The sequence below is a fragment of the Stegodyphus dumicola genome, chromosome 5 (assembly GCF_044657685.1).
Source record: "Stegodyphus dumicola isolate Sdum_Otavi_A_Nest chromosome 5, ASM4465768v1".
Taxonomy (NCBI): domain Eukaryota; kingdom Metazoa; phylum Arthropoda; class Arachnida; order Araneae; family Eresidae; genus Stegodyphus; species Stegodyphus dumicola.
Window position 1 is genome coordinate 102636988 of NC_140772.1, and position 27028 is coordinate 102664015.

Here is a 27028-nt window from a genome sequence, read left to right on the forward strand (position 1 = left end):
AAAGAGTTGAATGTCTCCTAAAGGCATGCTTTGCTGTCATTCAACATACTGCAAGGAAAATGGATGAAAATGCTTTCAAAGCACATTCTTTCAATGAGAATCAATTGCAGCCAAGTAATCAAAAAGTTATATTAAAACTTCTCACCCAGAGCATAAAACTAATGACTGTCATTCATTCATCAAAAGAAATGAATTTAAGTTGCAAATTCAAATTATCACAATCAATATATTCTTTGTATTTGCACACAAAGCTGTGCCATATCAACCGTCACTGAAATTCCAAATTATTAAATATTAACAAGTCTATCTTTTCACAGAGAAAAGAAAAATTCTAAAATTCAAACAAATTATCGAATTTTAGAATAGTTTATTTTTATTTTTTTTAATATTGGTTTTTAAACTAATTCAGAACTCTGTTATTAATCAGCAGAAAGCCAAAGATCAGCATGTTTAGATACAATTAATACCCAAACCAGCAAACATTCTCTTTCTTTTTTTTGGGGGGGGGACAAATATTCCGCATTAACATTTTAATTAACAAGTAATATGCTATATTTTTCATATTTAAAAAATGCTGAATTATTTCAATGACTTGAGTTCAGAAGATTCTAAATTATACATACTGGAACTTATATACTATTATGTAATTAGTCAGAAGAAACAATTAATTGAAACCATGGAATACTTTCACATTAGGCTTAGGTTAGGGTGAATAATTACACACACATTTGTCAGTGATTCTGTTGAACACAAATATTAAGCAAAGAAATCTGGATGCTGAATACTGTTTCTTAAATCAATCCTTTATCAAAAATAGTTGTGGAATACGAAAACATTTTAGAATTATAAGTTGAGAGACAAAATGACAAAGCGAAGTAAAGAAGTAAAAATACCTTTGAATAATAACACCCCCCTTTTTTTTACGTTTCATCAACACAGCATTTTGTTTCTATGTTTCCGATTGTAACTAAAATTAAATAAATAACAATAAAAGCAAGATTTTTTAAAACCTATATATATAACTTATGAAAGCCTATTCTGAGAGTTAACATACGGAATTGTTTTTTAGAGATGAGCCACAACCTAATGTTTCATTTAACTATCTTATCAGGCTGTCAGTGTAAAGTCTAGGGTCACTTGGAACTCAACCTAATTCTATAATATAAGAAATATTATTATATTTTAGGTGGCATTAGAGCAGGTTTTGCCATGTACTAATGAAACTAAAAGCCAAGAGACTTGCTATAAACAGTACATAGATAAAGCTTTGACTGATGTATTTAAATTGAAGAAGATTTAGGCCCACTTTTATCTACAACTTGTAATGGATGAATAATTCAGTTAGTATCTAAAATTTACAGTAAACGAGTTTAGCTTCAATGATTTGTTATAGAACTGTAAAGCATATATATAAAAAAAAAAAAAAAAAAAAAACTAGCACATCAGTAACACAATTCATATGCATATTGTTTCAGATTTTCATTTCTTTAAAACGTTACAAACCACATTGCCCATAAGGACAATTAATTAACTCTGAACAACAAGACAGCTAAATTAACACTCACTAGCACACAATATGACAGATTAATAAAACACACATTTACATGCAAAGGCTATCAGAAATGCAGAGTTGGCACACAACCTGTAAATGCCCCATATACAGGCTACTGCCTCAACATTCTTTGAGCCCACCAGCGGCCGAGCGGTAAAGTCACTGAACACTGGTAGTTCGGTCCGAGGTTCAAAACCCACGAATGGGCTGGCTGCATGAACGTTTTCGTGGTTTTCTCCATGTGTAACGTGTATACAAGCCAGTTGCCCTTAGAAAATCCTCCACGAAGGCATCCCTGCCCTTAGGCAGATAACCCTCGAGGTTTCGCCATAATTACACAAACCAAACCAACATTCTTTGAATTATGTTCTACTCTAGAAATTTTACACATTTGCAGTCCATAGAAGAATAAGCCAAAAATGCTGCCTTTGTTTTTTTAACATTTACAGAAAAGAGCTTTTTACATAACAGAAGAGCATTACATAAGAACAAAACATTTACAGAAAAGAGATAGAATGAGACATAGCTTACCACTTTCATTATTTACATCTACATTTATATCAATGCCTGGCTGTTCTACTAGGAAGTCTACTAAACCCATATGACCTTTCAGAAAGGCTAAGCTGAGTGGTGTAATCTGTGTGAGGAGGGGAAAAAAAAAAGGAAATTAGACACAGTCACAGAAACTCTCTTATCTTTCTAGAACTTTTATATACCAGTAGAGGTAATATTCAAAGAAAACACTTTTTTTAAGAAATTTTATTTTACTTCAGTTTTGCATTTCAGAAAATAATAATAATAATAATAATAATAATAAAAAAAAAAAAAAAAAAAAAAAAAAAAAAAAAAAAAAAACCTAATTAAATCTGCCTACTGCATTTAATTTTTGATAATCAAATTAATGGGTATTTTATTTATTTATTTCTTAACTTTATACACATAAATATAATGGAGCCTCTCTACCTCAAACTTCAGTTAACATTCCAGATACAGTTTACTTAAGATTATTTTCTGAACAATGATAGTGTGCTACACAGAAAAATCTAATTAAACACTGAAAAAAGGAAACCTTCTTAAATTGCTATAAATTCATACAAAAAACAATTATCTAAATTTCCCCAAAACTTGTTGCAATATCAGAATAAAAACTTTTCACTTAAAAAAAATTATTTGTAGCTCTTGCTATGTTTCATGAGAGCTGCACAGACAGTATAGTGGTTAGGGGAGCCTGACTGTGATACCAAAGAACCCAGGTTCAAATCCCTCAGAAGGCATGGATATAAAATTGTCTGTTCCTTCAATAGGAGGTAGCGGTGGCAGCCTATTTGATGGCTTCACAATAAAATGGCCAGCACTTCAGGCCTTAGTAATGGCCAATACCGTTATAGGTAACTGCCAGCCATTGGGGGGAAAAAAAAAGTTGCATGAGAGTCAGCTTTCTTTGAGAGAAAGTGTTGTAGCGATTTCACCGGACTATATTTCTTGAAAGGCGCTCCTCGGATAAAGACTACAGAGAACAGGTGGTGATGCGTCTCAAAGAGAGAAGAAACCAGACAGGCATCGGAGTTCACTGACTCGCCGGAACTGACGTTCTGAGGTACGCAGTAAAATGCTTCTGTAAGTTTTGATTTAAAAATGCTGTAATATTATTCTTGCACGCTTAAGTAACTTGTGTTAAATAAATTCTAACTTGAATATGAGTAAGTTGCATCTACTTTATAAGGTTTTATCAAGGATTCTAATATATACTTAGTAGAAACACCTAAACTGATGACCCAGTGTCGCAGCACGCACATGGACTAAAAATTTTGAGTCTTATTCCAGTGTCGCAGCACGCACATGGACTAAAAATTTTGAGTCTTATTCCATCAATGAAGCACGAGGTTTGAGTGAAATTTTCCTCATCAGAACTTACAACGAGTCAGCTTCTCTTCTGAAGTATTCAATTTATTTGATAAAATGGAAAATAACGGCACAGATCTAGCCACAGGAAATATAGCACATGTTGTGGTAAAAGCTCCTCCTTTCTGGCGAACAAATCCAGAAATCTGGTTCCGGCAGATTGAAAGCCATTTCGCGCTGGCTGGTGTAACAGCAAAATGCACGAAATTTCACCACATAGTTTCCGCTATACAACCTGAAGAGTTAGCAGGTGTAGAAAAATTTTCTTAACCCTCCAGCCGAGGCTCCATATATGGCAATATAAAACCGTCTTTGTACGCAATATGCTGACACCAAGGAACAGAGACCTCATTTCCGGTATGCAGCTTGGCAACAAAAAAACATCACGCCTCTTATTGGAGATGCGAAGTAAGACTGGCTCATGAATGAGTGAGGATATTTTTAAATCGCTTTTCCTGCAGCGACTGCCAATGCATGCACAACAGATTTTAGCCATTTCCAGTGACAAGTTAGCCGATGGTATCATGGTAGCCACCAGAAACAGTGTTACAGTGTTTGAAGTAAAAACGGAAGACTCTGCGCTAAAAGATTATCAATGGATATTTCATTTCACCTTTCTTGAATTGAAACACATTCCAGATTGCATTCAACCGAACGAAAGCAGCAGAACAAAAAAGGCTCTTCATCCAGCCGCCAACGATGAGGTAATACAGAGCATTGCTGGCACCATCAGCGTTTCAAAGAAAAAGCTAACAAGTGCAGAAAACCCTGCACCTTCCAGGTGGAAAACTAGTGCCGCTGTCACTTCACTCTTCGGCTGATGACAAAACCGAGATTTATCATTTATACCACCTCTAAGATAAATAAGTATTTGATTGATCTGATTAAGTATCTGATTCATGCGGGAGCAGATGTCTCAGTAGTTCCACCCACAATTACAGAGTGCAATCAGCCACCCGCCAAGCGTCCACTTTTCGGCCAAAAACTCATTAAATTAGACATCATTATGCAAGGAATTTCACTGGCCTTTTGCCATTGCTGCAGTCTCTCAACCTACTATTGGAGCTGACTTCCTTCATCAGCTTCGATTACTGGTCGACATTCGTCAAGGATGTTTGGTGGACCCACTTGACCAACTACGTTCCAAAGGAACTGTAACTACAAAAGATAAAAGTCACATCAAGGCAGTGAACAGGGATACTAAATTTCACAAACTGCTTGCCAAGTTTCCTGCGGTTACAGAAGCTAGCTCAACGCCACGAAAATTTAAGCAGGACATTACTCATTGTACTGAGACTAGTTCCCTATCTGCGTTTTTACAGGCCTGAATGCTGATCCTGGCAAAATAACAGAAAATACTTAAGAAAGTAATCAAACAGAAACAGATGATTCTCAGGTAGCTTCAATACTGCATTATGAATGGCATAAAGCTGGTACAAATTACGTGTAGACTAATGTCATTTTTAACATCAGCAGTAGCAAAATGCATCCTGAACATGCAAAACCCTTCGGCACACCATAACCAAAAGAATATATTTGTTTACTTGTCAATAAAGAAATTATGCAAATCAATCTATCAGATGTCAATGCAGAGCAATATGTACATGAATCAACAGCAAAACTAAAAAGTTTCATACTGCACTATAAACAAACTGACACTGGAGAAATGGAATAATTTTGGGAACTTATTTTTGAATGGAGCTTATCAAGAAATCTCATCCTGAATATCAGTCAAGTGATTTAATTGTTTAAAGATAGCAACAACGGTTTTTATGACACAATGGAAAAAGACTGATTTGAATTCTTAAGTTTGGGCATTTTAGCAATAATGAAGGTGCCAATATGAATAAGCTACACCAGTTGCAAAAAGATTTATGATGCTTTTCTGGATAATTTTCAAAAAAATTATATACCACGAAACAAACATAAACTTTCAGTAGACGGGTTAACAGTATTTGAACAAAAATGCTTTGTCGACAAAGTCATTCCAAGAAAACGACATAAGTATGGCATTAAACTGTAAGACAAAAGGTTATGTATAGAATGTAGTTGTGTTTTACAATGGATACTCTCTAGATTAGGACATGGGGAAAGCACAGTAATTAATGGCTTTGACAGATAAATTCCTAAACAAAGGATATGTGCTTTACACAAATATTCCTCTCCAAATAAGTTTCTTGAAAATAAACAAATTTATGTAGAACACTGTATAGTCAAACAGAAAGTATCTCCCCAAGGAAACAATAAACACAAAGCTAAAACAACTTTAAATACAGAAATTTTAATACAGAAAACACCATATAGTTGTGATTAAACAGAATCACAAACAAGAAGTCCTTACAACTGAGCATTATAGTAAAATGAAGACACCACGCAAGAAGAATAGAAAAACTGTCTGCCACCAAACTTCACCATGGTTTCGAATCCACATCCTAATCAAACTGTGCTTTAGATTACAACAAACACATGTGTGGCATCAACAGAATTAATCAACTACTTTCCTATTACTCACTATTGTAGAAATCACTAAAATGGTAAAGAAAGGTTGTGCTTCAACATTAAGATATGGTAGTTTCTAACTCCTATGATTTGTATACCAAAGTTGGTGGAAAGCAAAGTCAGATCTGATTTCAAAAAGAAATAATCCACTTGGTTAAAAATTCTAGTTGAACAGAAGGGTACGTCAGTTCCTAGGAATTATTTCATATGCTGTAAGTATTCAGATATGTCGTGAACGGAATACATGATAATATCTGTGAAAAGCATGGACATCAAGCCTGCATTACATGTAGTGCTTTGCTTTGAAAAATATAATTTAGATAAAATTTTAACTTCAAGATTTTCAACATTTTAAAATTTTATTATTACTTTCTTTTAAATGTCCATATACACAAATTAGTTTAAATCATTAAAGGAATTATTATTGGTCATAACCTATTATTATTGTTTCAAGTAAAATAAACAAATTTTAAAGGAATTTAACTTTAGAGGAGAACTATTAGCACAGGGAGTAGGATAAAGGTGCACCACTGCCATGATGAATGTGTTAAAGAACTGTAAAAAATCAAAACCACGAAGAAATAGTTCTAAAAATCAGATTTTAATCAAACAGATTGAGTAAATATATTCCTAAAAAAACAAAATTCCCATCAACACATGTAATCACCAAACGGAAGGGTTAAGAAGTTGCTAAGGAATTCTAAGTTAACCCGTCTGTTAACCGACTGTTAACCCGTCTACTGAAAGTTTATGTTTGTTTCGTGGTATATAATTTTTTTGAAAATTATCCAGAAAAGCATCATAAATCTTTTTGCAACTGGTGTAGCTTATTCATATTGGCACCTTCATTATTGCTAAAATGCCCAAACTTAAGAATTCAAATCAGTCTTTTTCCATTGTGTCATAAAAACCGTTGTTGCTATCTTTAAACAATTAAATCACTTGACTGATATTCAGGATGAGATTTCTTGATAAGCTCCATTCAAAAATAAGTTCCCAAAATTATTCCATTTCTCCAGTGTCAGTTTGTTTATAGTGCAGTATGAAACTTTTTAGTTTTGCTGTTGATTCATGTACATATTCTAATTGCTAAGGAGTTAATTACTTTACTGTAAGCAATAACTGATTGTTCAATTTCAAACAACAGCATGCTTTTGTAAATAGGAGACGAAAAGTCATTACTGATAATTTTATGTAATATAAAAATTGTATATAAAAATATCTGCATTAAGTAAAAAATATTTAGAAAGTTTGCTTCAGGTAATCAAGTCAAACTATCCAGATTTTTCTTCTCTACACCCTTTCCCCCTGTTCTGGCATATTCTTTCATTACATCAAGGGATATGTTTCTAAGCCATAGCTTTACTTTTAATATGAACACATCTAAAAATAGTCTTCCATTTGCACACAAGTAAAGAAAGCAATATTTATACATAGTTACTTCCTGTAGTAATGCTTGAAGCAAATGGAAGATTTGAATTTTCAAATTTAAATATTGCATGAAGAAAAAAAAAATAGTTAATAAAAAAAAAAAAAAAAAATTACCTTCCAATCATTTGGAAGATTTAGACTTGCTCCTGCTTCTATCAAGAGTTTCATACAAAAATACCATCCATAAGCAGCAGCATAGTGGACTAAAGTATTACCAGAAGAGTCAGTAGAGTTTGGATTGGCACCAAGACGCAACAGATAGGATGTTACATGAGCATGTCCATTCATTACAGCATGTGTTAAGGCTGTTCTCTGTTTTTTATCTAAATAAAAATAAACTCAAAATAGAAAATGTAATGACGAAACGATAAATAACACAGTGAAATCATATACCACAAATAATATTTATAAAATATTTATATGTAAATATATAACAGGTCATTTAAATAGAGCCCATACAGATGGATTTTCCACTATAATTCATGTGTCTTAACGTTCTGACTACCATGTATTACCTAGAATGCAGTAGGAGTTTGACCTTATCTTGTTCCTTGTGGTCCTTACCCGACATAGCAGATAATATAGTGAATGTTTTCATCATGTACTATATCATATATGGAATATTGGGGATGTCGCACCCAAGTAACAGTTCATATTCAACCCACACAGATGGATTTCTCAAAATAATTCCTGTAGCTTAAGATTCTGACTGCCATGCATTACCTACAATGCAGTAGAAGTTTAATCTTATCTTATTCTTTGTGGTGCTTACCAGACGTAGCAGATAATATGGAGAACAGTGTTTTCATCACGCACTACATCACATATGGAATATTGGGGATGTGCTCATATCCTAGTAACAGTTGTTGAATGTTCGGCATCACTTCCACTGTCTGTGAAGTAGAGTTACAGTGGATATTCAGCAAACATCCAAGTCAGATAATAAATGTTTGCTGAATATATTGTGGGATGTTTACGATTTATTTTATTTTATATTAAATGCAGTGATTGACTTTTTTGATCTGCTCAGATCTATATTTAAACAGCTTCAACTACATTAAATGTGTATAATTATTTAATATAGTCTCTGTTTTCATAAACTCTCATTCATTATGATGATATTTAGATCATTAAAGAAAGTATGAAAGCAAATTATTTTATATTATAAGCTTATATATAACAAGTGAAAAATCTCATGACTGGACAAAAGCAATTATGTGACTCAGGCTAAAAGTATTGAAGTACCACAGACAGTTATCTAAATGGTAATGCCATATGTGATGGACATAAGCCACTTTAAAATGACACAAGTTGAACAGTATTGTTTAGGTCTCCTTCATAGAGAAATTCTCTGGTCCTGCAGCACAAAATTGTTATTCATTGTGGAATATGTTACATTTACTATAAAATACATGCCAAGTGTTCTGGCCACAATAGCAAATGAAGCACAGCAATGGATCCCAGTAATAGTGTGAAATCTATATCCCCCTTCTTGTAATGATGTTTTGAAACACTAGATGCCCAGATGTACAGGTAAATGTGTAGGGTTTTCCTTATTTTGCATAGCAAATTTATTTAAATTTTACCTGTTCTAAACATCTCAACTTCCCACTGTAAATTTAAATGTCAGATGTCATCTCTTGCCAGGATGTAAATTTAAAGTTAAGTGCTATTTAAACGTGTGGTTATCTCAGTTTATTCAGAGCGTGTTTTGCTAGCCAAGCGCACATTTCATTGTTATTTTGTGGTCACGCTAGTAAGCCTCTTGGCCTTATCAGTTTAGTGTTGCACCGGTTAGATTTCTGCGAGTCCACCTCCTAGGAGTAAACTGAAGTGCGTTCTTGCCCTCTTTAGTTTTCAGATTTGACTTGTATTATGGTCTATGTTTAGTTACCACCGCAAGTGAAAGGTGTTTTTGTAATGCACGAAGTATGTGCCTTTCTGTTAAATTAGTTTGATTTAATAAAGGATTATTTTGCACCCTTCCTCTGTGCTGGTATTTAATTTATGCCTGTGCAAGAATTCGCAAGGTTCATTGTAGGATCTAATTTAGTTTATGTGGAAAAATAGAGATAGGTCTTACAAATGATTTTGAATGGTAGTTAGAAGAACTATTAGTATGGTTATAACAATCTGCACTATCGTATAAACCTCTCGAGCTGTTGTCATCCTAGGCCTTCTGCTACTCTCTTGTTAATATAGATACCTTTTTGGAACCACAGGCAATGACAGCTGATTAGATAGATCATCCTCTCATACCATCATTAAGTAGGACTTCCGAGTATTTTCATTTGCTAACACAAACAGCACTATCAAGAAAGTACTTTGAATGACCACAGCTATTCAGCAATATACATGCATACATATAATATATATATTCAGAAATGGGTTTCCTGCTCATTTTATAATCACTTTTTTATATCCAGTGGTTCTGCACTGCATTTTCAATCATTTGCATATGTTGAAGAGATACTGCATGTTAATTTCAAAACTGTAACGCAATTTTGCTAGGTGCCAGGATTAATTTCACTCATAGTGTGAAACACAAATTTGGCCCATTTTCAAATTTTGCTTACATATGCTGTCATAGAAAAAAAGAAATTCAAGACATATCAAAATTTTAAAATTAATTTGAGCAATGCATTGCATAAAGATAACTATAAATATATTTCTATAATTTAAAATATTAAAAAAAGCAATTAAAATTTTCTACATGTAAGTCTTAAAAAATGTGATCATAGGCAAAAATGCCTGTCCCTTTCAAGTTTTGTGTCATTCAACCTCTTTGCTTCATAACCTAATTTATTTGTTTAAATAAAGTTATATCAATTACTATTGGTGTCTTATAAAATTATTTTAAATATGAGTTATTGGTGTCTTATAGTCATAATAAAAATTACTTACAGAAGATTTTTTCTTTAGCAAATCAATAAAAATAACTTGTCTTCCAGCTTAAGTACGTTTCTTTGAGATTATATTACCCACGATTAGTTTGTAAATCTGTCTAAAGCAGACAGAACATATTCAGAGACATAGATAAGGTAAACTTGACTACTTTAAATATGTACTGCCCCCTTCAGGCAGATTTATAAACTAATTGTGGGTAAAATAATCTCAAGGTAACGGACTTGACTTCAAGTGGAAGAAAAAATTATTTTTATCAATTTGCTAAATTTACATCTAAAAAATTTCAATTGATTTTTTTTAATATTTTAAATTGTAAAAATATATGTATAGTCATCTCTATGCAATGCATTGATCAAATTAAACTTTAACATATGTTTGCATTTTTTTCCTTTTCTTCTGAGACAGCATATATAAGCAAAATTTGAAAATGGGTCATTTATCCCTTTGTTTTATAATGTATTTTGTTACTTTGTTACATAAAATAGCTTAATAGTTTTTAATAATGTGTACATTATAAATAAATGTATCATATCATCAATGCAGAGATATTATTTATCTTCCAAGCATAGCAATTTCATTAACAGCTACTGCAACTAACAAAGTTAATCTACATTTTAATTTCTTTCTTAGGGAGGGGGAACTGAAAAGATACAAACCTTTCATTTCAACTTGAGCTGAATGCTCAATTAAAAGGCTCACAATATCTAAGTGACCTTTCTGAGATGCAAACATCAGTGGTGTTAGTTTGTCTTGCTGAGCATTAGTCAGTTTATCCACATTTGCTTTGTGCCTTATCAAGACACGCACAACATCCTGAAATATATTTACAATAAATAACTATGGTACAGATATATTACAGATTAAAATTGCATATAAAAATCTGAGAATGAAAATACTATTTGCATACTTTTGTGAACACAGAAAGAATTTAGTAATTAACTGGTCAAAATACTTTCTTTTAAAATCCAATGGCAGTCACACCTAAGATCAGAAATGGTGGCCATTTTATTATGGAGGCACCTGTTGCTTCCTGTGAAGGGATAGACAATTACAACCCTGCCTTCTCTGAGATTTGAACCCGAGCCTTTTGGTACCAAAAGCAGGCTCACCTAACCACTGTACCATCTGGGTGGCAGTCAAAATATTTCATCCCAATTCTACAATAGAAAATTCTGTTTGCAAATATTAATAACAACACTATTATTTCCCATAATATGAAACAATTTTTGGTCCCATACTATGATACAAATTATACATCCTCTTTGTACTTTACTCAATCAAGAAAAGTTAGCTATTTTATTTTGAAACTTTTATCAATTACATTATCCACACATCCTTTCCTTCCATTAAAAACTTCTAATACATGACATGGAAACTAACTCTTTAATTTTTTAGGAAAAAACAGCTTAATACTTCATTCAGTGTACCTTTGAATGTACTCCTGAACACAGTATTAACTTTTATAATACACCTTTGATCACCTTTTTGACTTTTGTTCCCCCCTTTGGAAAAAAGTATTTTTTTAAGGCTATTTTCCACTATCAGCAAACCCACTTAACTTCTGAATCAAAGCAAAATTACAATATACATCATGTATGATATAAGAATGATACCTCAGATAACCTTTTTTAAAATTTTCAGGGTTATTATTATAATCGTTCTAGTCCTAAACAAATGCATTAAGTTTCAAATATCAAACCATTTGAAATAACATAACCATTTTTGTATGTAGTGATCAACTTTGAAATGTGCAAAACTGGGAGGTTCTTGTGCAAAAGACAGGAGTTTCCTCGAGCCTTTCATGCATTGAGATAATGCTATTTCAAAAGAACACCAAACTGACTTAAATTCACTTTATAGTGTGTAACTCATATTACAGAGCTATTTATAATGTGCTTCTAATGTAAAATATATAAATAGACAATCTAAATTTCATGTCTTTTGACTAAATTTCATTAATTTATTGCAATTTTCTTACACTTCTACATTGTGAAAAGCCTAAATCCTAAGTAGGGAAGAACAGCTTTTGTTTATCAAAGCACTAAACACTTAAACATGATTTAACATGATGAAAATAAAATTAATGAATAACATACATATTTTTTGTTGCTAAATTTAATGTACCATTTACTGATTTAAAAAAAAAATTAAATACAAGTATTAGCTAAATCCTCACAAAATATTCTACAAATGTTTCCAGTAGGTTAAAAAATTTAAATCAAATAAAATTAAATAGGAAAAGATGAAAATCACCAGCAGTGGGGGATAGAGATTGTGGAATTTCAAGTTCAATTATTCAATAAATTTAATTTTAGTAGGAAAAATAGCTTTTTTTACTAAAGGCTAAAAGCTGAAAACCAGGATATCCAGAGATCTACTCAGAGATGTGATGAAAACAGGGTTAGTAGCCACATTTTAGTTAAAAAAATAAGCACCTACAAGCACTTTTCAAGCACATTTTAAGAAAAAAATAAGCACCTGTCTAATTATATTATACACAACTGCATAACCTTAAAAAAAATTAGACTTTTAATTTAAAATATGAGAAATTCAGTTTTTATTAAGAGAGAAAGAGCATTACTCAACCATGGAAAACAATTACATTTTTTTAAAATTTTAAATAACACTTCAATTTACAGAACTAGTTTACAATGAGAGAAAAAAAAATAACTATGCAGAACTAAATTATATTACAATATTTAATGATGAAATTTCAGTTCAAAATACAGAAAATAAATAATAATAAGCCATATTTTTTATATTTGCTTGGCACCTAAAAATAGATACAATTTATTTTCCCACTCATATTAATATTTAAATATTTTAACTTAAATCAAAATTCTCAATATTTTCTAAATTTTCATTGTATAACAGTTTTCTCTTAACAGATACTGCAAGTAATTTAAGTAAAAATAAGTAAAAAAAAGGAACATTTCTGAAATCAGAAGACGAGAAATCGCTTCATGCAGTCATCCTTTAACAGTGAAAGCTTAACTAACCAGCATACTCGGAAATTGCCGAATATCTCATAATTCGGGATAGTCGAGCAATGATGGAAAAAGAGGAAGGGGGGATAGATTGTAGTCGTACTTTAAATTTTTCAGCTAAATAATGATTTTGAAATTTCAATATGTGCATCATATAAATATAGCCCAATGAAACCGAAAAATAATCCGCTTAGCAAGCACAGTAAAACTCTTTTATTTCTGCAAAATATGCAAATGTTATTTCGCAATATGTGCCCCTTAATTCTTCCGCATCTGATATTACACAATCGGAATCAGCAGCTGCTGGTATTTGGAGAATAAATAACTAAATAAAGCCCCTTTGCTTCTTCCGGTTTTCACCGTCATGTGCCTATGTGGCATATTTATCACTAAGCAGGACATGTCGCGCTTCGCTTGGGTTGGTAGACCGCAGAACTTTTAATCCTATTCAATCCAGATTGGAAAGTGTTAACAACAAAAAAAAGGGGGGGGAGTGCTTGCTCTGCTGCAAACTGTAACAGTTTAAATATTCAAGATTTTGCAGAGAAAGGGGAGAACCCTTCAACTTCCGTACTGTCAAATGCATAGGAGGGAAAAAAAAATGGACTGTTTGATTACTTTATTTATACCATTCCAAATATTATTCTTAGAAAACTTTTTTATGTCCTTTGACTAATTTCATTAATTTACATTCTTTTTAGAAAACTATTTTATGTCTTTTGACTAATTTCATTAATTCATTGCAATTTTCTTACACTTCTACATTGTGAAAAGCCTAAATCCTAAGTAGGGAAGAACAGCTTTTGTTTATCAAAGTACTAAACACTTAAACATGATTTAACATGAAGAAAATAACATTAATGAATAACATACATATTTTTGTGTTGCTAAATTTAATGTACCATTTACTGATTTAAAAAAAAATAAATACAAGTATTAGCTAAACACACTCATTTTTGAATTTTATCTATATTTCAGCAGTTATTGCAAATTATATTATAAATATTCATACACATGCTTATAACATAAGCATAATAATCATAATAAACGTGAATAATATAAACTGACCACGAAGAACAAGAATGTAAATTATTAAAATCTTGATAGAAATTCAAATGTGTGTAGTATTTGGTGGGAGGAAAAGAATACAGAATGTACCGGAGTTTTCTACTGCTTTCGCAATTCTTTGACCAATAGATTGATGTGCATGTGTCTGTACTAGGGCATATCTAAGGTTACGTTAATGCAGAGAAAGGGGCGAAAAGCTATTTCCGGGAGTACAGTTCACCATCTGGCGTTCCATATAAGAAAGAAAAGTTCTTTATTTAATTTCGACTTTGGTATGGAGGAAAAATGTGCGTTCATCAAAAAACAAAAAAGCACTAATAACAAAAAAATAAGTGCTTTAGAGAAAATGTAAGCACCTATAAGGGCCTTTATATTTTATTTTCAAATATAAGGACCGCTACAAACCCTGGAAGAACCCAGGCAGCTAGGGAAGTACTTTAAAAGTGCACAGGAAAACACTACGTAAAATGGAAATCTCTCTCGTAATTTCTTCTCAATCTACTTAGACTTAAAAATATATTATTACAACTTTAATTAATAATATTTTAATGACATGCTTTAAATATTAAATAGTGTGTTTTAGCCCAGAAACATTCTTAACGGAAGTAAAACAGAAAGAATTACTAATGCATTTCAACCCCAACTTTTCCATTACACTAATACTATGAAATGTATATTCAATTAATTTTGGCACTATGCATGTATACTGTGTGAAACATAAAGAATTACTAAACTATTTCCTCTTCCAACTTTTTCATTACAATAATATTATGAAATGTATATTCAATTAATTTTGGCACTATGCATATATACTGTGTGAATTTTAATACTTGATTAAAAAACTTACAGCATGGCCCTCTCTGCAGGCAATATGTAGCGCTGTATATGATTTCTTATTGCCCTTGTCAATTGCATTGACACATTGTTTATCTTGAAGTGAAACAGTAATAGCAGTTTCTTTCTTATTATGCTCTAAAAAAATATAACAAAAAGAAATACTGCAGATTTAAAAAAAATTACAGCTGATACACAGATAAATTACATGTTACTGGTTATATAATGTTTATTATTAAATAACTATAAAAACAGAAGACTGCATATGAAGATAAGTAATTTCCAAAATAACTTTCAATTGTTCCCATAAAAAAAAAAGTAAATGATAGTAGCATAAATAAACATAACACATCTCAATACTGCTAAAAAAAACAGAAGGAAAGATTAATAAAAAAGGTCAGTGCCATAGACACTGGTGATATTAAAAAAATACGGCCATACTGGTCAGTAACATCAGAGAATTTTTCTAGGTTTTTCTTTCCAACTATTCATACAATTTAATAATAATGCCATTAGATAAGCAAATAAATAATTTACAATAAATAAAAGGGAAAATATATTCATCATTAATGCAATAGTTTAAAATAAAGTGAACTGGTTGCAGCATATTTCAAACTTCTCTGGCAAACCCATTTTATGCATTCCCCCCCTTTCCTACAATAAGGAAGAAATAATATTGAAACAACTATGATATAAAGATTGCTATTTTAAAACAATTTTTGTCTACATTAAAAATTTGAAAATTAATAAACAAATGTGTATGTATTTTTGTTACACTATTTTACACTTTTTTTATTACTTACAACTGAGAAAAGAAAATGTGAATACTTCCTCAGATAAAAGATAAATTCTAAATGCTTTTTCACAATGCCATTTTTTTATAATTTACTGTCATAAAAAAGTACTTAACAATTTCATAATATGAGATGTACTGGAAAATTCTGCCTGTTTGGGAAGCAAATACATATATTTCACACTTTTAATATTTATTTTACAATATAATCTCTGCCGTTACTTATGCTTCTTCCCAACGGGATGCTAATTTGAAAATACCATTTTTTAAAAATGTCTTCTCTTTAGAGGCAATAAACTCAAAAACAATGCTTGGCTGATATCTGCATCAGTTTTGAATTTTTCTCTTCAAAATATTTTGCAAGTACAGGAACAAGTGACAATCGAAGGGTACTAAGTCTGGGCAGTATGGTGGATGGGGCAAAATTTCTCAGCCTAGCTCAATGATTTTGTGAAAAACAGCATGTAATCTGGCATTAACATGATGCATTACGATGTACTTCCTTCTGGATACTGATGGAATCACTTCTCTGATTACTTTGTTTAAATATCTATTTGCTGACAGTATCTTTACAAACTGAGCATTTTGTTAGGTTTCAAATGCTCATAGTTTATTCTTCCTTGGACCTGCCATCATATACACAGCATTCTTTTATTAAGGCTCAATTTCGGTTTAGAATTGAAATGGCCAGTTGCACAAGCTAACAGTATTCTCTTTTCCTAACGTTATTTTCATAGGTAACACACTTTTCATCACCAGTGGTCATATGGTCTAAGAGGCGATCATTTTTGTTCCCCTCGGTCATGCACATATTTTTTATTTAACTTATGAGGCACCATTTGGAATATTTATAAAGCAGTCCTAGTTCCCGAATATAGTCCCAATTGGTTTGTTGAATTGATTTCATCTATTTTGCAATCTTTGATGTTGTCAAAAGTATCTTGCTCTATCATGATGGCCTTGACAATATCATCATCCATTAAAGATGACCACCAAGAGCAAGGCTTATCATTAAAAAGGCAAAATCATCTGCTTCATATTTTTCGAACCATAATCTTGATGTTCTACCTGAAACTGCATTTCCACTTAAAACTTTCACGAAAATTCAACACACTTCTGTACCATTTCTTTATTAGAATTCACACAAAATACAGTACTGTAAATGAAATTTATCAGTAGCGATTTTTACACAATTGAATGTCCTTTAATAATGATCTCAGATACCTTTTGTTTCAATAAATTTGGAACAGCATATGTGCATAAATATAACTAAAGAGAGACAGCCATATACGTTTAAAACGAATATGTGCATGTGTGTTGAAACTTGAAATAACACAATTCTGGGGGACCTAAATATACTATTTAATAGAGGAAAATAAAGGATTTAAGAATATTAAGAATGGCATACATAATTAACAAACTAGAGATTAATTACAGATGCTAAGAACTTGGGGAAAAAATTGAAAGGAATGATACCTGATGCAATTAAGTGCCTTAAAATTAGATCAACATTATGGGCTCTCCCTGCGAGTGCTGCAACATGTAAAGCTGCATTTCCTTCAGATTCAGTTTCTTCAAGAGAAATGCCCCTGAAATGGAAAGAAAACAATTTTATAACTATTTTTTTCCACATTCATAAGCAAAAATTCCAATAAAAATGATCTAACCATAATAACTTTCTCAGATGAAATAAATATATCAGTTCTTTTTGCTGAAGAGGTAGAAACAATTTTTTTAAATGTATTTTATAGTTACAGAGGGGGTTTACACATTTTCGTTAATGATTTTGATTTTTTTCCATGAATTTAAATATTACTTTATTGAATTTAAATACAGCTTTAAAAAAAAATATAAATAAATTCCATAAACTTAAATATAACTTTAAAATACAAATGTAACCGACATCAAATTAAAATAAGATTTATTTTCTGCAGTATTAATAATATTCTTTTCTTTAATATGTTGCTGAAAAATAAAAAATGGATCAAAGGCTATATTTTTGCACAGTCCAAAGAGAAATACTCTTATTCAATTACAAATAATAATAATAAAGACGTGAAAAGCATGGTTTTAATATTTCTACGTGTAAAATAACTGAGATAATCAATATGAAAGGGAAAAAATGTCAAAATTTATATCCGACTTGGAAAAAGGCAAAAACTGCACACCCAACAAAGGTACGTACAGCTGTTATTAAATCTAGTTACATTTCATGTTCCAAAGGAAAATCCAGCCCTTTAAAGAGCTATTGCAAAATCTAAATATCCATGAACAAAATTATAAAACACGATTTAACTTTCTGAAGCCGGCTGGTACAGAAGTTGTACCAGGAAAATGACCTTCTTCAATGCCGGCTCTGGTACAACTGTCTTACCAGATTATTTGTGAATAAATAAACTGTATTGTACTTTTCTCCACTACTTCATATTACGATGGAATTATTGCATTTCAAACTTATTTCTCATGAATTAATTTTGCTCCATTCATGATTTTTTATATTTTCAAAGAGAAAATTTTTCACTTTAAACAAAAAATACACGAGAAGATACTTTATGCAAAATTTGGCGTAAATGGTTTTCTTAATTTTGCTTTGAAAATATTCCAGGGTAATTGTTTTCATTACTGGAAGAAATATGAAAAACAGATTTACTACATTGTAAGTGTCAACACCCAATATGTCCTTATTCTTTAGAAAACCTGAAAGATTACTCTTTCTAAAATAAGTTAGAAAATATATTATATGCAAATAGAATATTCGTTGAAAATGAAATAGACTTCAACCTTTAGATATAACGATGGTTTTAGACAAAAATTCTACCTATGAAAAGAAATTGGCGTATAATTAATTCTTCGTGAACATTTAAAACTGTTCTGAAAAATACTTTTGATGATTGCATGCATAGGTCACACATGTTTTTTCTCTGCTAACATAAACAAAAGCCAATTTTACAAAGAAAAATTCTCGTTAAAGATATACCTCCTTTGCCAGATAGTCCAATGTAATATTTGTTAAAGTTAAGTGATGAAATGCAACCAATGTATCTCGGATTTTCTTTTTTATATTATAATAACAAAATTATCGAAAAAAAAACAGATTTAAATCTCTGTTATTGTTATGTAAAACTTTATTATTGCTGTAAGTTCATCTCAAAATCTAATTGTATTGAATCTCATTCTAATCATCTAATGGTAATAAATATTATTATTATTATTATTTCATTAAATTACTTACCATTATTTTGTTAATGAAAATGTTATTAAAAATCGCATTCCAGCCTGCAGACTTACAAAGCTAGTTCGTGTTTATTATATTTTGTAAAATTTTTTCTCATTTTCTAATTTCTAATACGAAATATAAATGAATAGTGAAAACAAAGTTAAAAAATTCACAAATTATTTACGAGATTGATCAGAAAAATGGTGAGTGAAATATAAACATTGCATACATTTTGTTCTAAATAAATAGTGCACTGGATATGCATCCAGTACTGCATATTTATTTAGAACTTCATTTAAATGAAAGCAAAATAATCATTGAAAAAAACCCAAATCTAGCAACCCATCTACTATGGGACAGCATCCGGCAAACATGTAAATTTTACCGCATCTACGGAGGGGGACTAACGACTTTTCTCATTATGAAATTGTCAAAGAGGGGGCAAAACTGTTTCGGATCGCGCCAGTCTGAAGGCTATATTATGAGAATTTCGGTCCGGTTTCAGAAGGTTAAAGCTAATCAAAACAGAATAACATGACGTTCATCGCCTAACGCCGAACATGTTTCTCAGTGTAACACTATGTGCAGACTGCTGTATGAAAATTACTTGGCAGGTGAAAAATGGAGATATTTAGTTACAATTTATGAGGTTTGTGTATACCTACCTGATTGCAATAGAAAAAGATCGATTCACTACCAAAAAAGGACGAGAAAAAGATTTAATATGTTGGTTCAGAGAAAACAAGAAAAGTTTTTCTACAGGTTTTATGGTTATTACTGGATTTTCTTATAACAGAGAACTTAAAAGAAGTAAAAAAAAAATGTCAAAAATAATTCGGATTACTATCAGAAATATGTGTTAGCATCTATTTTTAAAAAAGAAATTCCATCTCTTTATCCAAACAATCTTCACTGTGTTAAGTTCCATCAGAATAAGACCATACCTTAAATCTACAGCTCTATTTTTTTTAAAAAAACAAGAAAACCAGAATTCAAGCTATCCCCTTTAAATGCAAACCACCCAAGTCCCCTGAATGTGTCTCCTATGGATGAATATCCATTTGGACTTTTTAAAATAAGCTCTTTATAAGCGGCATCCCAAAACAATGTATCAACTCTCGAACATTGAGGAGGAGGTGTGGAACAAAATCAACCTTGATGTTTTAAGAACAGGACTTTCAAGATGTAATATGATAGTTCAACAAAAGGGCTATCAAACTGAACATATTAGAAAATATTCTAATGTTTGTTTGTATATAAATCTTTGCAAAATCATTACAAAAATGTGTGGACACTCTCTGTATATTACTTTATATAGCACTTTTATATTAATAGTTTAAATATTTTTATTTTCTATATAATTTAACTCACATAGTCTTAGATTTAAAATTGATGGGATTTTGGCGATTCCAGAAACTCTCTGATTTTAGATTAGATCAGTTTAAAGCTAGTAAGATGAAATACATAACTTATAAATTAAATGAATGAAATAGTTATGAAATAATAAAAGTATTTATGGCATTAAAAAAAATCAAAATCTCTCCCTTATCAATATCAACACACATACCTGAAAAAAAAAAAAAAACTTTTTTCTTTTACTAAACATTTCTTTCAATGTAAGTTTTTACAATGTAATGTTTTCTTTCAATGCAAGTAGTGTTACCATGAAAAACCTCATTGTATTTTCTGCAGAGGGGAGCACCCCAGCAGCTATCGTGGGTGTGAGGCCTACAAGTCAAATTTCGAAAAGACGCATAAACTGAGATCCCAGCAGAAACCTGCTTCTGAAGTATCAAAGATGAACATTCCAGAATTACCTAGAACTGACAATAGCCCAACCAAGATGCCTAGCAGCACCCGTTATAGTGACAAAGTCAAGAGCAAATCAGCTCTAGTGACTAACATTATAGAAGGACTTTTATCGTGGTTCCATAATCTGAACATACAAGAACTTGGCAGGATTATTCTGGAGATTTTTAGTTTCTTACAGAATGCTAATATTGCAGAGCAGCTACAATCCATACTCCAAACTGTGTAAAAGCTCATGGGACATGCTACTACTGAGTAATTTCATGCTTTGTGAACTCTAAGTTTCAATAGTCATTACCTTGACCAGTCTTCAGAAAATTTGTCTATACTAGATTCCTTTTAATCATAAATCTTACTTTAACCTTTTTAACTTAACTTTTTGATTTTTTAAAATTTATCTAAGTTTGAGATTTTGTCTAGTTAATTTTTGGACATCATTCGCAACACCAGAATTCTATATGGGGTAGGGCTTCAGCCCAGACATCAGGGTGTCTTAAGCACCATTCTGCGGGAGATGTATGCAGAATTTTATCTCCATTGGCTGAGTGACGGATGTAAAATTTGAAGTAAAGAATAAGACAGAGATGTTATCTTTTAATAAAACTTTAAATGAAGTATGAACCAAACAGTTTTCAATAATGAGGACAATTTTCGTATCATCTGGTAAATTCACCTACTTCAAATGCTGCTGAACTTTGGATATGAAAACATTTTCAAACCAATCATTCATTAATCTTTGTCATTTATGCTCTTTCATTTGAATGATAAATGATTATGAAAAGTTTACATCTGTGCATTCCTGCAGCATCTGCACATGAGAAAATTGTTAATCCTGCTTCATCTTTGATGCTTTTTCTACAAAAATCTGCAAGGTATTTCAGAGCAAATATTACCAGAAGTTTTGTCAGTGCTTTGCTTTGGAGATAACTTCACACTATTTAGGAATTCATCTGCAAATTACTCAGTTGCATCAGTATCCACTGAAGAATTTTATATAAAATCTGATTAACCAAAAAGGCAAATATCTGCATTGAGATCTTAAGTTCATTTTGACATGAAATATTTTGCTTAAGCCACTAATAATATCGGACCTGTCAATGGCATACCCTCCCTGCAGTGCTGTCTAACAAATTCAATCGTGATCATCACTTTTTGCATGTTGAATGTTCTTAGTGAAGGGAATGTCAGTAGCGTTGCTAAACATACTTTTTTGGAAAAGAAACTAAGCATAAGCGCTAGTATTGGGCTTTAAAGTTCATTTTTTACTTTATGAGTTAAATCCTACATATTATATAACCTGAAGAACAGTTATATCTTATGCTGTCATCTTTGATCACATTTTGCACTTATTTCAAAAGAACATGACATCACATATAAAACAATATCAAAATAATATTAGTAATGTGATGTATAAAAAACTCAAAAATGAAATAAAAACAGAAATTGGTGAAATTTTTATTTCAATTAACCCATTCCCTGCCATGATCCCGATATGGGGATCGCCTACATTTGTATACATTGTGACGTCATGCTGCACCTGTGTGGTCCCTTACGGGTGGGTGGTCATACTTTCCTGAAGATTGCAACTAAGGGTAGAAATCTTAAACAAACATGTGGACTCAGTTAGTTGAGCTCACGAGTTTATTTTGCTTGCTCTCTCGTTACTTTTCACGAGAAAAATAATACGGTTATTTTCAAAGCACAAAAAAGTTACTTAGGAACAATTATTTTTGTTGAATTGAATTTCCCTTGACCATTGGTAAGTAATTAATGTATTTATATATTATTTATCCTCATACTGTAATTTGGATGGGTATAATGAATCTAGATATATCGATCCCCATTTGGGGATCATAGCTGATACTGACTAAAACTGTAAAAAAAAAAAAAAAAAAAAAAAAAAAAAGTTTTTCCCCCCCCCAGGAAATGTCGCATAAAAGATATCTTTCTTTAAAAGAAATATAAGAAATTGTAAATTCTGATGATTTTTTTGCATCTAATGATGACGACGATAATAGCCCCATAGATATTGTTGAAATTCCACCAGAGTGGGTTGATGAGCTTTCAGATAATGAGGACATGGATGACAACGTAATTGATGATGAAGAACCACTTGATGTTGCCGGGTGTGTTGAAATTCACCGTGTGGCAGGATTTGAGGAAAATGTTTTAGTGAATGCAACTGAATCTTCAGCCAATGAAGTAACAAAAGGTACCGGCTTACCACTTAAAAAGAGAAAAGAAGTATTGACTTCCAATTGGAAAAAGAAGCAATCTACGTACTCGAAACCATATGAAAATTCTGATGTTATAGAGACAAGGCGAAATGATGTTATTAGAAAACTTAGGGGAAAATCCTCGGTAGAGTGTTTTGAAATACTTTTTGATAATGAAACTGTCACCTATATTGTCCAGCAGTCTGTAATATATGCCAGACAGAAATACAATCACCAATTTCAGCTTTCTAATAACTGCCTAAAAAAATTTATAGGAATACTTCTTTTCACTGGCTATCATTCACTTCCGCAAGAACAATTATATTGGTGTAAAGATGAAGACATGAACATTCTGTGTGTTAGAGCATGCATGAGTCGGAATAGGTATCTGGAAATTAAACGGTACCTACATATCAGTGACAACTCCGATTTAGAAAGGATTGCACTAGGAGAACGTGATAACCTCTTCAAGATTCGCCCATTGATTGACAAGCTGAATGACAAATTTCAACAATTTGGGGTGTTTTCTGAAAGTTTGAGCATTGAGGAACAAATGGTTCATTACTATGGACATCACTACCTCAAACAATTTATACTTGGTAAGCCAATGCGGTTTGGGTTCAAACAATGGGCTATCTGTTGTTCACAGACTGGATATTGTTATCAGACTCAAGTGTATGAAGGCAAATCAAAGAAGTTAGGAGAGGATGAAAGCATCAGTGGGCTTGGGACATCTGTTTTCCTTCAGATGGTGTCTATTTTTCAGACACCAAATGCTCGCAAAGTTTACTTCGACAATTTTTTCACAGGATTTTCTCTGATGAAACATTTGCAGAACATTGACGTTAGAGCAACAGGAACTGTTCTATTCAACAGAATGAACAAATGCCCTATTGCAACAAACAAAGAGATAAGGAAAAAAGAACTCGGGGCATATGACTATGGATTTGATTCCCGTAATGAAATTTTAGCTGTCATGTGGAATGACAACAGTTGTGTAAGGCTTCTGTCTAATCATGAAACTATCGAACCCATATCAGAGGTGAAGTGATGGAATAGAACAGAGAAGAAAGATATCCAAGTACTACTACCCAAACTGATATCAGAATATAACAAATACATGGGTGGATTAAAAAAGACGGATTGGAATGTTCAAAAATACAGAATCAGAATAAGGGGGCGAAAATGATATTTTCCTTTGCTTACTAATGCCATCGACGTAACACTGGTTAACCACCACGCGCTGTATTGTATTTCAAATGATAAAATTCCATTGCTAGTTTAGGAGGATGGTTGCTAAAGGATATCTTGCTTTATCTTCAGAACTCTCAAATGCAAAAAAGGGTGGAAGGAATTCTTTCACTAAAGCATCAATTAATCATGTTCCTACTGTTATCAGAACATTTTGTAATCATTATATTGAACGGACCGAAAATGGTAAACAAAGAAAATGTGCAGTTGCAAAACAAATGCAAGAAAACAATGTGGAAAATGTAATATTGGATTACATGTACACTGTTTTGAACGCTGGTATTAAAAATAGATAGTATCAGCCATGATCCCCATTTGGGGATCGGACTTACATTTAAAATTTCAGGAAAAAATTGAAGCATTATGAAAAAAACATGTTTTTCTTATTATTTAGATGTAAACTAACAGTATTAAAATAAAAATTGATGAAATAAAAATTTGGCAGTTAATGGGCTAAAAATACATTATTTAATTTCATTGGACATATCTAACAAATTCAATCACTTTTTGCATATTGAATGTTCTTTGTTATTTATAGTGAAGGGAATGTCAGTAGTGTTGCTAAACATACTTTTTTGGAAAGGAAACTAAGCATAAGCACTAGTATTTGGCTTTAAAAGTTCATTTTTTTACTTTATGAGTTAAATCCTACATATTATATAACTTGAAAAACAGATATATCTTATGCTAAGAACATGACATCACATATAAAGCAATATCAAAATAATATTAGTAACGTGATGTATAAAAAAGTCAAAAATGAAATAAAAACAGAAATTGGTGAAAAGTTTATTTCAATTAAAAATACATTATTTAATTTCATTGGACATATATATATAATAATTAATTAACATGTAGTCTGTTAAAACATTCAGTTCATTGCAATTTTTTTAAAACATTGAATATTACTCTGAGAAAATTACCTTGAGATCAGCAATTCTAGTGGCCCAGTACTTTTGCAAACTGATGCATAATGTATGGGACGCCATCCATTATCATCAGGAAGATTATATTCGGGAGCCGAAGTCAACAAAGAACTTAAGTACATTGGATTTGGATTAATTGCAGAACAATGCAAAGGAGTAATCTGAAAAATAGTTGTTTCCCTTAGTATAAGCATTTTTTATTACTATGGATTGTTAACTATTCAATGTTACTATGAATCATTACTATGACTACTAGTTGTAAGAGCAAATAAAAAATCTACATTAAGTTGCAACATCCAAACTTATGAAATAAAAGTTTCAAATAAATAAGTCTATCATAGTTACGTTTCATAGAACACAGATTTGGAAAGTTATTTTCTAATTCTTTATTATTTTATCATAAAACAATCAATTATGAAAATATATATATATATTTGAAGAAATATCAGTATAAAAGTAGATTTAAACAGTAATTAAACCAAGACCTTGTCTTTGGGATAGAATTCAAAATTTTTAAAATGATAGTTAATTAGTTAGATACTCTGACCACCTGAACTTTAAATAATTTTTGTCTAATGTTGAAACTGGAATGCTTCAAACTAGAATAATACAAATTTGATACAACAGCTTTATAACAAATTTGATATACTGCTTGATATATGCTAAGTAACACAGTAAATTTTCTCCATAACTAATGATGGGTGGGATTTAACGTAATGATATGTGGCAAATATTTAAAAGAGATCATGATATATCATTATTAATGATTCAGATCACACTACATGACGACATGTTAAAAAAAAAAAAAAAAAAAAAAAAAAAACACCACATACACACACAAATGCTTATCACAGCTATTTTCAACAGGATCCAATTTCAACAATAAATATCCTTCTACGTGAATTAAATACAGATATAAATCTTTCAGTATGGAGTGTGACCTGCTTGGACATTGATGCTATTTGGCATCTATTATGCATGTTGCACATAAAACAACTAAGAACTTGCCTCTCAGCGTGATTTTGTGTTGATTTTATGTTTTCTTATTCATACTATTCTTCACTTCAAACCATTCTTGTGTGGTTTGAAGAGGGTTCTGTCTCGAGCATCCCATCCCACTTTTGTCTCGTGCATCCAAGTTTTATATCTGAGCTATGCACCCAACATCTAACCCTGCTAGTGTGCAAGACAGAGCATTGTCACCCATTAACAGAAAGTCTGGACCAACTGCTCCATATAAAGAATGGATATGCTTGTAACACGATACAATGTAGCTGTACTTCTGTCAAGGGGTCCTGCTATTGCATGATGCCTGCTCGTAATTCCTCCTTGGGCATAGCAATTGGTTTCCTGGACTTTCTGGTGATGATACTGAAGCCCCTCTCTCTTCACACTAGTTGGCACACAGAATCACAGTTTGCGATGAAGCAGGATTTGCCAGAAAGCATAACTGTAGACCATTGTTGCTAACCCAATATATGCGCATCACACCAATGTTGTCTTTCCTCGTGAAGGAGTGGTCATAGGAGAGAGTATACAACATGCTTCCACACATTTAAGCCAACATTATTTAATTTCCAAGAAATAATTCTTGCAAAAATACAAGTGGGAGTAGTATTTGTTCTTTTATGCCACT

General features: G+C 31.7%; 1 protein-coding gene across 3 annotated transcripts in view; it reads right to left on the reverse strand.

Annotated features, from left to right (window-relative positions):
• Nucleotides 1–27028, reverse strand: part of LOC118190076 (poly [ADP-ribose] polymerase tankyrase-like) — a 346106-nt gene that overhangs the window by 137634 nt on the left and 181444 nt on the right. For all 3 annotated transcript variants that reach the window (XM_085816925.1, XM_085816923.1, XM_085816924.1), the window contains exons 15-20: nucleotides 25390–25553; nucleotides 17450–17562; nucleotides 15194–15318; nucleotides 10948–11104; nucleotides 7499–7707; nucleotides 2084–2189 (exon numbers count right to left, since the gene is read on the reverse strand). In XM_085816925.1, the coding sequence (XP_085673051.1) occupies nucleotides 2084–2189; nucleotides 7499–7707; nucleotides 10948–11104; nucleotides 15194–15318; nucleotides 17450–17562; nucleotides 25390–25553 (874 nt within the window). The remainder of the gene's footprint in view (nucleotides 1–2083; nucleotides 2190–7498; nucleotides 7708–10947; nucleotides 11105–15193; nucleotides 15319–17449; nucleotides 17563–25389; nucleotides 25554–27028) is intronic.